The 17,271-nt window shown below is 42.6% G+C and overlaps 1 protein-coding gene across 1 annotated transcript in view; it reads left to right on the top strand.

Annotated features, from left to right (window-relative positions):
* Nucleotides 1-8,567, top strand: part of LOC139663326 (fibronectin type III domain-containing protein 3B-like) — a gene marked incomplete at its 5' end in the record, with an annotated part of 22,792 nt that extends 14,225 nt beyond the window's left edge. The window contains 3 exons of the mRNA XM_071541963.1: nt 3,501-3,667; nt 5,405-5,532; nt 8,043-8,567. Of these exons, the coding sequence (XP_071398064.1) occupies nt 3,501-3,667; nt 5,405-5,532; nt 8,043-8,354 (607 nt within the window). The remainder of the gene's footprint in view (nt 1-3,500; nt 3,668-5,404; nt 5,533-8,042) is intronic.
* Nucleotides 8,568-17,271: the final 8,704 nt, after the last annotated feature.

The raw sequence follows: 17,271 nt of genomic DNA, 5'->3' as shown, positions 1-17,271 counted from the left end.
ATCCTTTTCTTTTCTCCTCGCTTCTCCCTCGCCCTTCTCTCTTTCTCCCACAGCTTATTTTTCCATTCTTATCTCACTGTATACAGACCTGTTGGTCTTGTTTTGCCTTCTGTCTCTTGGCTTTCTCAGTTTCACTTGTCTTCCTCGCTCCATTGTTGCCCTTTGCAGCAGGATGAGTTTGTTTTGAACGTTTTTTTTTTCTCATCGACATTACCCAAAATGCCCTCTGGCCAGGGGATTTGGAGTGTTTGGCCGCCATGGCAACGCGGGCAGCGCAGGCAAAGAAGGCTTCAGTCTTCTGACACCGTGGATTATTGCGGTTGAATCCAGGTGGAATTGAACCCACAACCTCAATCCCCTGAACTGCTTGACACTTCTGTTACTCAGCAGGCATTAGAGGCAAAGCTAGGGTTCAGATGCTGCGATTCATAACAATTATCCATCCATCCATCCATCTATCCACCCACGCATCCATTCATCACTGTCCCTCTAACCTTTCATCCATCTTCCATCCATCTTTCCTTCCCTCCATCCTTCTTTAATTCAATCCTTCCATCTGTCCGTCCATCCGCTAATATGTTTGTCCATCCATCCGTCCCTTCGTTCACATTGTCCATCCATCCATCTGTTAGTCCGTCCACCCATTTGCTTATCCATCCATCCATATTTCTCATTTACCCATCCCTTCATCCTTGTGCCCATTCGTTTTTCTCTTCATCTGTCCACCCATCTGTTTTTCCAGCCAGCCAACCTTTCATCCGCCTTGAAAATGAGCTATTTCTCTTTCTCTGATGCTGACCTTGGTAAATAAGTATAGAAATAAATGGATAACGACAATACCAACAAAACTCATCCTAGCGTCCCTGATGGCTTCCAACCTGTCTTTCTCTGTCCTCCTCTGCTCTATGTTGTGGTTAATTGGTCCGCTATTTGGCCCTGGACCAAGGATGTTGTTCATCTCGTAAACTGTGTCCTGGCTATGTTGTGTGTGTGTGTGTGTGTGTGTGTGTGTGTGTGTGTGTTTAGTCTCTGTGCTGTGAGGAGTATTAATAGTTATGATGTGCTCTTGCCATTCTGCTCCGTCCAAATGACAAGGGATCATAACTCATACTGTATAAATAAATAATAATTATATAGACACACGCGCACATACACACACACACACACACACACACACACAGCCAACTAAGCTCAGTTTGCAACGAGAAGTTTCTGGCCTTCCCTGTGTTTGTTAGCTGATAGTCAACATATACATATAGCATTTACATTGCCACTAATCTGATAATCCTGCCAGCAGTGTGAGTCTATATATGTGTGTGTGTGTGTGTGTGTGTGTGTGTATTTACTGTAAGGCCCAGTGTCGAGTCAAAAGATTAACAACACCATATATCAGCCAGAGAAACACATCACTTCTCTGTAGTACAGCTACATAAAGAGCTCAGCTGGAGTTATGGACCTCTACTAAACTCTCTCTCTCTCTCTCTCTCTCTCTCTCTCTCTCTCTCTCACTATCTTTTTTTTTCTCCTTCTTCTCTCTCAGTGTCTCCTCTCTCTCCTCTAACAACTACCCTCCATCATTGCCTTCCTTCTTGTAATTACCCAGTCACCTTTCTGTCCCCCCTTTTCCTCTTTCTTTATTTCTCCTCTCTCTCAAACCCTCCATTCTCTTCTCCGACTCCCTTCGTCCATCACCGCCTCTTCTCTTTTTACTTGCCCAGTCACCTTTGTCTTTCTCTCTCTCTCTCTCTCTCTCTCTCTCTCTCTCTCTCTCTCTCTCTCTCTCTCTCTCTCTCTCTCTCTCCTCTCTTCCGCAACTTCCTTGCTAGCGCAAACAGACTTTTAACTTATTGAGCCGACAGCTGATAGCTGGAATAAATCAGCCTTTTTCATCTCAAATCCTCACTGACTCGCGCGCTCGCTCACTTATCATCTCTCCTTCAATCCATCCATCTGTCCGTCCAGCTGTCTCTCCAGCCATCCAGAAACTTTTTGGGGTCTTGTTTTCATCAGATTTGTGACTATCTGTAATGGCCTGTCAGTATTTGTCCTGTGCATTCATAAATTCAACCGCTATCAGTTTTACCTCCAGCCTTCCTGTCTCTTTTCAAGGTCTCCCCTGCTAACTTCTCGCCTCCCCTTCCTCTCTTGTTTTCAAATTTTCTAACTTGATATGTGTTTATATGATTTACCTTTTTTCTTGTTTGATTTCATTGCGGTTTGCTTCCCTGATGGCATAATAAAGGCTCGTTAAAACTCAAGCTCTCCTTTTTATCTTGTAACTTTGTGACGACTGCTGTGGTGCTCGGTGTCTCCTCCCTCGTTCCTCTCCCTCTATTATTTTCTACTGCAGTTCTCGGTGTCTCCCTTGTGCCCTCTCACTCCGTCCCTCTAAATATTATTGCAGTATCCATTGCAGCGGCACGCACCGATCAATCAGGTGATGATCATAATCGGCCAATAGAGGTTCGAAATAGGTCACCGCTGATCGTCCAAGCGCCGCTTCAGCTGCCCGATCACATTAGAGGCCTACATTCATTATTTATGCTCATGTGCTATTTGACAGTAATTGAATACGGTTGTCTTCTTTTCTTTTTTTTTTTTTTCTTTTTTTTTATAGACAAAGGCCCCATCCGTTCTTTAAGTGGCCTTGCTGGTTTTTAATTTCAGAATTGCCCGGAGCGCAGCACAGAGAGAGACTTTCATTTCATTTGGCTCCTTTCTGAACAGAACATTCTGAGAGTGCTTGATTATTGTGTTCATTTGATTTTTTTTCAACTGTTAATAAACACTGATAGCTCACATATATTCATCCATGATATTGCATTGTGAATTTAATAGCCTAAATGATTTGGAAACCGTTTAATATATTGGACAGAAAGCAGAGCCTATGCTGCTTCAAACCTTCAAACCTTTTACATGTTGTACTATGATTTATTTACACATGGTTAGAACAGCAGGGCCATGCAGCCACAATAGAAAATCTGGTAAACAGAGTGCGATTGTGTGTGACATTTTACTGTTTATGCTTGCTGTGCCCTTTTGCTATTAGAATGTCATCATTTCAATCAGCAATCAGATCGGTTATCAGCCAGTCACACTGTTACAAAATCGGCAATCAGAATCGGCGGTCCCCAAAAACCTGATCGGTGTGTTCCTAGTATCCATTCCTCCTCCCTCCCTCGCGCCTTCTCTCCTTATCCCATCTCTTTCTCCCTGGGTCTCTGAGTCTCTCTCTCTCTCTTCATCTCACCTTGTATCTCTCTTCCTCTAATGTGTCTCTCCCCGCTCTCTCCCTCCCTTCAATTCCTTCTCCCTCCCTCTTTCCCTCTTTCTCTCTCTCTCCTGCTCTCGCTCTGTCCAGGTTTCTCCCTCAGTCCCGCTTTACCTCTCTCCTCATCCTTGTTCCTATTTGTCCCTCTAGTTTTGTGACTGCCGCTGTCTCTGTGTCTCTCTCCCTCCTTCCCTCCCTCCCTAATTACTGTCTCCCTCTCTCTGTCCAGGTTTGTGACCATCTACCGCGGTCCCAGCCACACCTACAAGGTCCAGCGGTTGACCGAGTCCAGCAGCTACAGTTTCAGAATACAGGCCATCAGCGACGCCGGGGAGGGGCCCTTCTCTGACACACACACCTTCTGCACCACCAAGTCTGTGCCCCCCGCCCTTAAAGGTAAACGGACCCAGAAAGAGTGTGTGTTTGTGTGTGTGTGTGTGTGTGTGTGTGTGTGTGTGTGTGTGTGTGTGTGTGTGGAGGGCGGAAATCGGTGGAGGGCTATGGATCAGTCTCCTTCTATTTATTTGTTAGTTCATCTGTCCATCATGCATAATATCTCAAACACACACCACTGATTTTGGTGAAACTTGGAATAATGCATCTCAACACTTCACTCCAGCAGTTTCAAAATTACACTGAATTACACTGCCGGAGGTCAAAACAAGGTGACATATTTGTCACTGATTGGCTGTGAGGGGGACTGCATCATTCATAGGGGACAACATGTTTACTGTTGCCTTGTTTAATTATTGTTGCCAACACATGATTGTTGCGATAATGACTGAGAGGCAGTGGGTTATTATGGCAATATCACCCGAGAGGACGTTCCTTACTGTGATTATGGGTACGATGGTGAGCAATAAATGTGAGGCGCAGCCCCAAAGTGACCTCAAGGCAAGGGTCTGAAATGTTTTCTACAAAGTAACATCCATCAGTAACAATGAAAGCAGGAGGATGTGAGAGAAATCACTAACTGGCTCCCTGGTTACCATAAGAGTATAGCAAAATATATAGCATAGCAATCAAGGATAGTAGGAGAGGGCTACTGCCCTTCTAGGATCAAGAATGAAATATAGGATACATAGCATGTAAATCAACAAATGAAAAGAGAAATAATATAGAATATTATTCAAAAGCCTTTTGATAAAAGTACATTTTGAGGAGTGATTTAAAAGTTGATACTGATTTGGCCAGTGTTAGGCAGGGCGTTCCAAAGCCTAGGCTCCCCGACCACAAAAGCATGGTTACCTTTAGTGCTTAGCTAAATTTAAATGACTAAATTTAGTGATTGCTAAAATAAAACCACCAGTTGTATAATGTGCAGTATTATTGCAAGTGTTGTAGCAGAGGGCTGCCAATAGAAAGTGACAGTGTTGCACCCACTTGTTACCCACTTCCCCAAGGTCATTATTGCTTTGTGAAACAGTTATCAACACCTATCATGTTAATTTGAAAGGTTTAGCCAAACAGAGACTTCTCAAACACAACCTCAAAAACAAAATTAATTAGCACATGGTTAACGAATCCCCTTTGTTGTTACTGGCATCCAGGATGATATGCTGTTAGTAAGCCTACGCAACATCACTTTCCAAGAGTGTGTGCTATGCATGTCTGACACTGACAGCCAATTAATAAATCACTGGAACCAATCCGGCTCAGTTCAATGCTATCCAGAGCAGGATAGCATTGAACTGAGCAGGATGTCCATATTTCTTGCTAAATAAGTGGTACGAAATGTATTTGTGCCACGATATATTTGGATATTTGGCCTTCTTGAGTAAGTGTTTCTGTAGTAAAATAACACTGGCTGTATTTTAGGAGACGTGCAAAAATCCCAAAACCACCATAGATTATCATGAAATTAATCAATGCAGAAATGCCTCTTGGCCAATCAACAGGCATCGTCAGAACAACCTGGTTAATAGTTGTTATTATCAGTATGGGATCACACCATGTAATTCTATGCACACTCCTGTACTTATGTATATATGTTTGAGAGAGAGGAGGATTTTATTATCAATAGGCCCAAATCAATCAAATCCAAATATTTGGTATTTTTGGTTAAATTATTTTAGTGAGTATGGAATCTTGTCATGTGGTCTAAATCATGTTCTGATGCAATTTTTCCAACAGCTCCCAGAGTGCACCAGCTGGAGGGCAACATGTGTGAGATTACATGGGAGACTATCCCACCAATGAGAGGAGACCCTGTCAGCTACGTGCTTCAGGTGCTGGTGGGACGTGAGTCAGAGTACAAACAGGTTCGTATCTCACACACACACACACACACACACACACACACACACACACACACACAGGTCATATGAGGACAGCGTTGGAGAGCTTGTGTTTTTCTATTCCAGGGCTCCACGTCATTTATCCATTTAGTTTTTGGAGATGTGTATGTGTGATGTGATGGGGAATATATATTATCATGCACTTCACAGACACATAGACACACATTTGCACATGGACAGATAAAACCAACAGGGCACACAGCACACACACACACACACACACACACACACACACACACACACACACACTAATCAAAGCCAACAAAAACCAAAGCAGACACTCCTCCACACTGAGAGATACAACATTCTAAAGTTGAAGGTATTGCGCAGTGCCAGCAGTATTTATTGAACGGTATTGAATGATTTTTAATGAGAATTACTACACAGACATGACTTGACATTTAAAAAGTTTTAGGTTGTGGATGTAACTCGTAGGAAATATGGCAGTTGGAGCGATGTGCAGGTCAATAGGCTGTGGACAAAAATGCATTTGTCTTCAGTGCCGTTTTACTCTCTGTTGTTGAATTACTGAACGGCTGGAGAGGAAAACCAATACCCAATACCCACCGTCAGGGGAAACCGCAGCTGTGTGTGTGTGTGTGTGAGTGAGTGCGTGTGCATGTGGGGGCATGTGGTGTGTATTTACTCCATTTAAATCTGTGTACACACCTCAGGCTACAGTGAGTTATAAAAATGCATACCAGTAGAACAGAATTGAATAGAACTTTATTGTCCGCTGGAGTGGAAATTTGCCTTTGGCTCCACACAGGTTGGTTACAATGTGGCACAGTAGAAGAAATAAAATACAATACAATAAAATACAGCACACATAAACAATAGACATAGCCAGTGTTCAGTAGCTGCTTTTCAAATGCTCAATATGTTGCACAAATAGTTGATGGTGTGTGTGTCAGTGTGTGTGTGTGTGTGTGTGTGTATCCCACAACAAGGAGAGCTGTGAGGAGAAGAGGGAAGACTTCCCATGAGCGGCTGTGGAAGCCCGAGAAAAACACGGTTAAATTCAGATAGGGTCTATCAAGGGAAGCAAGGAGGTGCACTCTCTCTCTCTCTCTGTCTCTCTCGCTCTCACTCACGCACTTTTATCCCCCTTACCCTATCTGCAGTTTAGTATGCTAATTTGATTTCATTAATGCAGAAGAGAAACGGGGGAGTCTTAAGAGCTAATACGGAAGCACATGCACGCACGTTCACACCTGTGCATGCCCACACACACGCACACACTTGCCCTCCCAACTGCAGCTTTAAAGTGCTGAGAAAAGTTTATGATTATGATGATGCGATTCCTGCTCTCACCCCGACAGTGTGTGTGTGTGTGTGTGTGTGTCTGTGTTTGTGTGTGTGTGCGCCTGTGGAAATGATTGATCTCTAGATGATATCAACACACACCCATATCACCACAGGCTTCCACTAAGGGAAATGATAGAGGGATGCAGCATCTTCATTACCCACTGTGACTGACTCGGTGTGTGTGTGTCTGTGTGTGTGTGTGTGTGAGAGAGAGAGAGTGAGAGAGAGAGAGAGAGAGAGAGAGAAAGAGAGAGAGAGAGAGAAAATAGGGGGAAACTTGACTGAAATTGAGATTACACCACGGTTAAGATGTGCTGTCTGCCCAATGCACAGTGAACCCTAGCAGTCATCCATTTAATTTAGAGACGATTACTTGCAGTGCAGCAGTTTCACTGTCGCCTGAAGACTTGTTGAGCAGCTACTAGTCAGGTCCAGTGTGTTTTCAGAATAGAATATTTAGTTTTTATGGTAAAAACGGCTACACCTGCACCTACCTGGCAGCCTTTTTTTTTCAGTTACATGAGAAGTTTGTGGTTGTGTTTCTTCAGCCAGAAATTTCACTCTCTCCTCTCGACAGATTAAACTTGATATTGTGTCTTCCATCTGTTGTTGCATTACAATATGGCTGTTTTTTACTTAAAGGTCTCTTGTTCCGGGAATTCAACAAGACACATCGACTGTTGCAGGAAACAGTCCTGTGACTTATTCCACCCTGCCACCTTCTGTCACCTCTTGCTGTGAATACAGGCACAGAGGGCATTGTCCTCTAACGCAGTGCTTCTCAAGTCAAGTTTATTTGTATAGCCTTTAATCACTGTTACAGTCTCAAAGGGCTTCACAAACAAACAATCATTGTTGCTGTCAGGTGCAAACTTTGTACCTCTGTTTCTGCTTGAGCAGCAGTTTTTCACACGACAACAGCAATACACCAACAAATCTCACTGATTAGCACACCACCGCTGAACTGGTGTTGTGTCTGGCTGGAATAAAAACCTGCATACTTTATTTAAGTTTAGGTCTGCTCATTCAGATCAACCCTGGTCTGATGTTAACAGAAACGCCTGCTTTTATTTCTTCATGATGAGGAGATAAACTTTTTTTTATAGCGAGGGTATAAACCTTTCTCTCTTTCTGTCTCTCTCTCTCTCTCTCCCCCCCCCCCCTAGGTTTTTAAGGGAGAGGAGGGCGTGTTCCAGATCGCCGGTCTCCAGGGCAACACAGACTACCGTTTCCGCGTGGGCGCCTGCCGCCGTTGCCAGGATACCTGCCAGGAACTGTGCGGACCACTGAGCCCCTCCTCCTTGTTCACGCTGCGTCGCCAGGAGACGGCGTCGCCCGGCGAGCTGTGCGCCGTGGAGACGGGCAAAGGGGCGGGCCTGATCTCCAGCGACGAGCGCTTCGCGGCGCTCATCGTGTGCGTGTTCGCAGGCTTCTCCATCCTCATCGCCTGCTTGCTACAGTACTTCTTCATGAAGTGAGGGAATTTTAACTATAGGATAGAAAGAGAAAGCAAAATCACAGAGAGAAACTTATAAAAAAATGTCTGCGAAAGAACCGAATGAAATCAAAACAAACACTTGAGATGTACTTCTAACGCTACGTTATGTTTTGTAGATCAACTATCGATTCGGGCTTTCCTCGCCGCGTTCCTCTTGTCCTTCTCCCTTCACTCAGTTTCGTCTCATTTCTCTCTACGTCTCTGTTGTCTTTGTATCATTGTCTGTCTCATTTGTTAAGGATTCATGTCGAGGGAAGCCTTGTCTTAGCCGTACCTCGGTTGGGAAAGAAAACTGATAATCAAGCCTTAAAATAGCTGTGAGCAAAGCAGTTGCTCCTCAGACTGACTTGCATGTTTTTATTTTGTATCTTTTTAAAACATATTCGATTAGAGAACGTGTATATTTCTTGACGGTCATTGCCTTACATTTTTTTGTTTTGTTTTACAATGTTTAATTTGCATTTTTTGCTGCAGTCTTTATTCATTCAGCCATATTCCAGTGTAGGCCTTCAAAGCTTTAGTCGTTCATACTTTATTATTCAGTTTGTTACTTCTCTACCGACTGTAGGTCAATTCATGCAATCTGCACCTGCTCTTGTACACAAGCACAGACAGACAAAGACACAGTACACACACGTATACAGGCATATACAGACTTGCATATACACATGCACACAAGTCTCACACACACTTTTATACACATGCAATGACAATGAGAAACACACACATCTCCTCTTAAGACGTCAATCGCATATCTCCTCAGCTTTTAACATTCAATCACTCACTCATTCAGCTACCAAAGCGATGCAATCCATGTGTGGTGTATGATGCTGCTATCCTGTGATTTTATTATATCTAAGAAAGAATGGAAAACCAGTAATCTAATATATATACACACAATATATATTATAACAAATATCTATGATGCTATAGAGGTGATGTAATATAAGTGATGGTGATGTAGGGTCTGAAGTACAGTGTGAAAGGGGAGGAGGAGTCGACTCTAGGTGCTCACAAACAGCAGCTCTGAGGTCAGTTCAGCAGCTCGTGCTTACAGTGGAAGAAGCCCTGAAACACTGGTCTTGGATCAGAATACAAACCCTTATAGGTATTCTAATGTTAACCACATAGGGGTCGAATGGGTAAAACTGACTGTAGATCAGCTAAGAGAGGAAAACAAGAAGCCGGGCTGGGTTCGTGATTGGCTGCAACTTGTTAGGAAAGGGCTGGGCTGGGCATTTTGATTGGCTCTCGGTGCCTGTCATTAATCTATATACTACCATCTCAAGTACAGTACCATTGCTCCAGCCTATTTATCTGTAGCTTTATCAGCGATGTGCCCGTAGCATCACAGACCCAGAGGTGCTAACCGCCTGCCAGCTAGCCGCCCTTCTCAGAGCCGTGTGCGTTAACCAGGAAAGCGTTAGCCATTAGGAGTTAGCTTGAGCTTTTACCGCCTGACCTTCAGCCCGCCGCCAGCCAGAGCAGCGCTGGAGCTGTAGTTTCTCCTGCCAGCTAGTCTGTGAATCGATACCTACATCTAAAGACTCTTCTCTTCTTTTCTCCTCTCCCGCCCGTAATTATCTGTAATTACCTTTTTGCTCTGGCCGCTTACCAGCTCCTCTCCTGCTCTCGATCCATCCCCGTCTTTCTGCTCATCCCCTACTCTCTCTCTCTCTCTCTCACACTCTCTCTCTAACTCTCTCTCTGTCTCTCTCTTAAAAGGTGCTTTATTGACATGTAATCAGAGCAGTAGCGAGTCTGTGGTCTCTCCTCAGACAGACGTGTTCTCTGGGGACTTGAACTAATGTTCACTAACCAAACAAGCCTTTGACAGAACACAACAACAGAACAGGGCATTCTGACACACGTAACACCCCGTAACCTCCCCCTCCTCCTCCCCCCGTCCCTTTCCCTCCTGCATCCTGAACCCCTTAACCCCAGCCAGCCCCAAAAACAAAGCCAAGGTACAGCCCAATACACCCTGATGATCCAAAGAAGTCACCCTGACCTGCTTGCTTACTGAGTGACATGTCCACTTTTATCGGGGGGAGGAGGGAGGGGGGCAAAAGGGGTACGGGGCGGTGGTTTAGCCCCGCCCCTTAGCTCTGATTGGCAGCCTGTAACGTACCTCAGGGATAAGGCCGTACAGAGGGGAGATCTAACCCCATCATCCCCATCGCTGTCATCATCATCATCATGGTAGCCTCTCTCTCTCTCTCTCTCTCTCTTTTCCTCCCTCTCTCTCTCTCTCCCTCTCTTCCTCCTCTCTCTCTCTCTCTCCATCCTTCCCTCTCTCCCTTTCTCTTTCCCTCTGTCTTTCATTTTTGATGCTGTATCATGCCCTCTTTCTAAGCTGTGCCTTGCTCCTGTATGTGTCAGTAAGCAAAGTGGTTTACTAGCTCAAAATACCTTTGCCAAAGTTGATGGGAAAGTTAAGGTAGAGTTCTTTTTCTAGGTTTTATTTATACTATATATTTGCATACAGTACTTTACATGCCAATTACAGTGCAATCTTCATTTATTTATTGTTTAAAGATTAAGAGACAAGTGTAGTTATATACTAATTTTTTTCCTTGTAGCATGTTATTTTTTTTTTCTTTTAATTTTTTTTTTTTTTTTTTTTTTTAAATGGATGTATGTTAGATTGTGTGATTAAGGCCAGCATTCCTTATCTCAGTAACCCTTTAAGTATTTCTCTTACAGCTGTTGGGAACCTGTAGCTCATCAGTCCGTGCATTGCAGTTATCATTGCCGTTTCAAACATGTAACCAAATGCCTATATATATATTTTTTTTTCATCTCCTGTCCCGGCCGTGCACAGCCGAGCAGCTCTTGTAATGCTTAGAGAGACATGTAGCAAGCCAGGCCCTAGGGTCAGTTCAAGTCATCTGTTATGGGATATATGTAGCTGCCTTTGGCTTATTTTCTGATTAGTGTTATAATGAAGCTTCTGATATCTTTTACTGTTTTATTGCCAAAGTGCAGGCTTCTTGTGTCCACTCGATGTTGCTTTTTCGGTCGTCTAAAGGGTTCTGTGATGTTCTTCTGTAACGACACAGCATTACGATTATTATTATTGTTATTATTATTCTCTCAAAAAGGAAAAAACATTAACTTGATCTGTGATTATGCTTCTTTTCATATTATCTTTTATTATTTTGATGTTTTTTTTGTTTTTTTTTTGTTTTGTAAAGCAAAATGTGCCATTTTGAAATGTGTAGCCCCTTTCTGAGGAGAGTTTTAACACAACCTGATTTCACACTGAAAGGTAAAAAAAAAAAAAAAAGGCAAAACAATCATACAATGATTTCAGGCAGATGACGACGATAATAATAATGACGATTCCTTGTTCAGGCTAGTGCTGGTATAGCAGTAGTGAGTATTTTGTATCCAGTATTTTGCTAAGAGATGATATACAGAGATATCTATAGAGCTATAGTATGAGATGGTAATAAGAAAATACAATATGACTAACAGAGTTGAAGCACTTTTTTTATGCCGAGCATTAGTCTTGATGAGGTTAATATCAGCGAGAGGAGACATGAGGTTCCTCTCGCTCTGTTCCAAACACTACTGCCAACGCCGTCTGTTACATTCATTGGCATTACTCTGCCGTTGGCATCACTGTGACATTGGCATTACTGGGGCATGGTTCTGTGCTTCTCAAACGGCGCCCTGCTCCCTGCAACATGCAGACTACAGCAACAAAAACACAAGTGCAGAGCGGAGGGAGTGCGGTGCCTTTTTCAGACTTGCCCATGGTGTGTCTGCCCAGCCTGTTGCATGGTAGTCGACAGGCGGGTGTGTGAGGTGTCCTGTCCTTAAATCCCTGACGTTACGTTGCACCCCCCCCTCACCCCCCCCTCCTTCAAGCCTTAATGCTCTAACAGGAGAGTAGAGATTGGCCTTTTGTTTGGCCAAGGTCAGGCCAGTGATATTAGCATTGATCAGTCCAACGTCAACCCAGCGTGTGTTTGTGGGCAGGGTACTCCCTTTATGTGCTTTGTTTTTTTTGTTTTTTTTTTTTTTTGTTATTTTTGTTTTTCAAATGCTGGTGAGTTCATAGACCCCGCCCTCCCCACCCACCCTGCAGGTCCTGCACATTTGGCGGGTATGTCAAGAATGAGAGACAGTTTTTGCCCAGCAACCCCACGTCTGTGCCTTCTGATTGGTTCTTTTTATTATTTCTTTTCTTTAATTTTTTTTTTTTTTTTTTATGTTTTGTACGTTTTACAGAAAGTAGAGATTTTGACTGAGAGATTGGCGATTTGACAAACGTACAGAGACTCACAGGTATTTAACTATTTTTTAAGCAAAACAAAAAAAGAAACATATTTTTACCTCACAATTTAAAAACAAACATTCCAATGTTGTCATGGTCTACGAATTGAAAAAAAAATGAAATTCATGCATTTCTTCTTGTATTGTAAATGTTAGACAATTTCATATGCATTATATAAAAGAAACTGCCATATCAATTTTAATGTATAGATTTTTGCAAATACTACCCTATGTATGTAAGACGTAACTGTATCGGTAGCGTATATATAATATATTTATGCCCAATAAATGTTTTAATTTTTTTCTGACTCGGACTGTAAGTATGTTTTATTTTGTGTGTCATTACTTGTCAGCACTTCCACACGACATCATGCGCTGCTTTACACACAGTTCTCAGCTCGTTTATGTGCATTAATCCCAGAGTGCTTTTATGTGGCTCTGTTTTCTGCAGGAAAACATTGGACTAATACATTAGACATTTCTTGCTGTACACTGTGTACTCCCAAGATCCTTTCTGTATTAAATGGATGGGGATTTGGTGGAAAAAAAATAGCAATATAGCCTTTGACAGTCTCCTCAAATCAGTCAGCCTTGTGTGTGTGTCTGTTGTGTGTGTTGTGTATGTTGTGTGTGTGTGTGTGTGTGTGTGTGTGTGTGACACAGACACTGAAGAGGAGAAACTGAAAAGCACTGCTGCTCTGAAATTGACTGATGTGTACCAGAACATTGCAATGGATTTTGTAAGAGCTGAAGAGTGAATTATCCTCTCAAGGCTCCTCTATGTAGCGTTGTAAACACAGGTGATTAATAATCAATACTTACAATATTAGGATTAAAAGCCACAATCAAAAGAATTATGGTTCAAAACAGTAGTAAAAAAAGGGGCACCACTCTAAATAATGGTGCAGACATTAATGTAATTATATGGACACTAGATGATGTAGACGCGCAATGTTAAGGGTGTTCTGCAATAATTTACCTTTCCTTTTGATTTACTTCACTAAGGTTAACACAAGGTTTCAAGGACGTAGACAGTGTGTGTGTGTGTGTGTGTGTGACAAGCGTGCTGCGTCAGTGTTAGATTTACTCTCCAGTGGCCTTGATAGTGTTTAGCCAGATAGCTGGGGAGAGTAAATCACAGAGAGACTATTATCGCCCGCTGTCCCTGAGGGCAACCAGGGGGAACGCTGCACCGCACCTGACTGGGTCCGTTCACCCACAGCCTTCACCCCCATTCACTTCCTCTCAGCCTGCAGCGCACCAAGCACCACAGTGGAAAATTAGTCTTTGACTTTTTTGTGTGTTACCCTTGATCATTTTGTGGTGCGAGTACGTTTGTTTTATACGATGTAGAAACTGGCCAATGAAAGAGATGAGAGCGTGAGAGAAAACAACCAATATGAGCAAAACAATAACCCCCTTTTCTCTTTTCCCTTTGTCCATTTTTAATAAAATTTTAATACAACAATAATATAACACATTTATGTGGTGTTGGGAATGGATGTAGACCTACACTCAGTGGCCATTCAACAGCTCACTCCTCCAGAGAGTGAAACATATAAATAAAGCATAAGTATAAAGCATAAAGCAGACAGTATCAAGAGGTTCAGTTACTTCAGCTGGGCGAGAATCATGATTTAAGTGACTTTAAATGTATAGTGTCACTGGTGCCGAACGCATCTCAGAAACTTTCCGGCCACCTGGGATTTTCACACGCTACAGTTGCAAGAGTTACTGAGAATGGTGCGTTAAACAAAACACATCCAGTCAGCTGCAGTGCTGAGGGCAAAACCCCTCATTGATGAGAGAAGTCAGCGGAGAATGCAAACCTCCTTCAAGCTAACAGGTGGGCCGTAAGAATGCAATTAACAGCTAAGTACAAGAGTGTTGTGCAGAAGGGCATCTCAGAACACACAACCTGTTGAACATTGAAGTGGATGATTTACTGCAGCAGAAAACCATTAAAGTCGAGATGAAATGAAAAATGCATTTTTAACCCTTTTAGATCACATCCCCGGTCATATTGTGCACCTATTTAACAATATATGCCAAAAAAAATACAAAAAATCAATTTCTTTGTATTCTTATATCAAAATCCAATCATGTTTTCTTCCTGTAAAACAAAATATGCCGTGTGCTTACGTAAGCATGAACCAACCAATTTCAACCAATAATGACACGACATCCACCCATCAAACATTCTTCAACCTCTTGCTAGCCACACCGGTCATATAAAACCGTACTTCACCGCTTCTGGGTCGTAGCTGACAGAGCAATATGGAGAGAGATAGGAAGAGATGTGTGTTTGGATATCAGTGGGCAAAATCTGATAGCGGGGTCAAACTTGGGTGTCAACAACGTGAATCCATGGATCGATCTTGTCTGGTGTCAGCGGCACAGGCTGCTGGAGTAATGATGTGGGGAAATGTACCAATGTACCTTTGTCCCAATGGAGCATCATTTGAACACAACATGCCTAAACACTGACTTTAGTTCAGTCCAGATCTCAACCCAATATAGAGCAGCATTTTCAACCCAGTCCTCAAGTAGAATCAGAATCAAATCAGAACTGTTTTTAGTGAAAAGGCGTTTGATTATTTTGCACCCTGGTTCTGGACCAATCTCCAGTCAAAGCTCCAGCTCGACCATTTTATTCCCCTAAATCAGTTCAATTTATCCCCACTTTTATGCAAGATGTGTGCTCCTGTTTCTGATCTAAATTGTGATCTTTTTTATTGGACATATTTTACTATTTTTCTATTTTCTGCTGTATTATATTGTGTAGCCTAACACCTGCTGCCATTTCTTCGCCAGGTCTCCCTTGGAAATTTTGAGTCTCAATGGGACTTCCTGGTAAAATAAAGACTAAATAAGTAATAAACGGAGATAGATACAGGAACATACCATGCCATGAACTCTTCCTCAATCCCTCAACTAACTTCATCTTATTTTTCTTAATCTTTCTCCGTTGGTTCCTCTCCTTCCACCCTCCTCCTCCTCCTCCTTCTCTGGCGATAATTTCTCCGCTCTCTCCCGCACAGCCCACATCTAGATAACCTCTCATGATGTATGACTCATTCATTGAGCCTCTCCTCTCTCTCTCTCTTTGCTTTATTGTCCATTTTCATTACACATTCAGAAAAAAGGGCCCTCTCTCTGTGGTTCTTGTAAACTTCTTCTTGTCCTCACTTATCACCCGCCCACTCTCCATCTTTTATGAAATACCGTCCCGTCTTTCAGTCCTGATTCACTTCCTTCCTTCCTTTTTTTTGGAGTTTATTATCCTTTCAACACACTTTCTTTTCCATTCTCTCTCTCTCTCTCTCCCTCTCTCTCTCTCTCTCTCTCACACACACACACACGCTTGCAAACCTCTGCTGGACATCTCGTGCTCAAAGTGTGCGTCAACACTCTACCTAATGAGGTGTTTTGATCAGGCACTTTGGAGGTGACAGAAGGGTCCTTTGAGCCAAGCGTGGCCTCTCAGGGCCGAGCCTGCTGACACTGTCTGAGATGATAAGGGCAGCGCTGTGCTTTGCAGACACAACAGGACGGCACCAGCTGAGATGATAGAGAACACACTGCTGGGCTTCTGTGCTAGGATTACGATCTACTGACCAGTGTAACAGCCTTCGAGACCAATATTATCTAATGGGGTACAGCGGGATCACATGCAGAGAAGATTCAGGCCTGATGGGGATGTGATGTGTGTCTGTGTGTGTTTCAGTCCATTCAGAGCAGTTTAGGGTTCACGTGTTAGGTGTGTGTGTGTGTGTGTTTCTACTTCTTTTTAACTCTCAGATGGAAAAGGGTTAAGTGGATAGTTGGTTTCTCATAACCTAATGTCCACCTGCCTGGGACTAATACCAACCTGACTGTCAACTGTTTGCCTGTTTGCATGAAGAGTGGAAGACATTTTTTACAAAAAGACAGAGCGAGTGAGTTTTTCCTGTTTTTTTTTGTTTTTTTTTACTTTTACAAGACTTCATCATTAACAAACAGATACATTATCCAACAGCAGATATTCACAGACTTTCCAAAAAAGGAAATATGAATCCATATTTACTCCGTCTTTTACTTGGTATACATCCTGTAGATTAATAAATATGTCATGACATCAGTATGTACAGTCAGAAACATTCAATAACAGAGATACATTCTTCAGAGCTGGGAGGCCATGTTTGTAGTCCAGTGCAGATTGGCGGAGGCTGCTGCAGCAGCTGCAGTGATTTGGACTGTTGAAACCTTTTGACAGTATTGAGTGTGTTGCATTACAAAGCATCTATGTACAGGTTAAGGCAAGCATGACACCATCATTGTAAATGAGGGTCTCCCTCAATGATTCTCTCGAGTATAAATAAAGGTTGAATGAATGAATGAATCGCTAATAGATAGTTCAGTAATCTGTCATCCATTTTAATTTTAGCCTCTGTTTGTTTGTCCAAAGAAAGTCATTTTTGATGCTTTCTTATACAGCCTTATTGTGAAGTTTTGTCATGGTTGGCACCATTGGAATTTAAAGTGATGTTTCACTTAAAGAGACATTTCATTTTTTTAGTGAACATACTGGGAACCCATAGATTGTCTTTCATTTGTAAATTTAGTCTGAAAAT

This window comes from Centroberyx affinis, unplaced genomic scaffold (genome assembly GCF_046629955.1).
Source record: "Centroberyx affinis isolate AG114_WGS23_722 - 3 ecotype Tasmania unplaced genomic scaffold, CSIRO-AGI_Caff_v1 ptg003983l_1, whole genome shotgun sequence".
Taxonomy (NCBI): Eukaryota; Metazoa; Chordata; class Actinopteri; order Beryciformes; family Berycidae; genus Centroberyx; species Centroberyx affinis.
The sequence above is the reverse complement of the archived record's forward strand: the minus strand, read 5'-3'. Positions and strand labels throughout refer to the sequence as shown.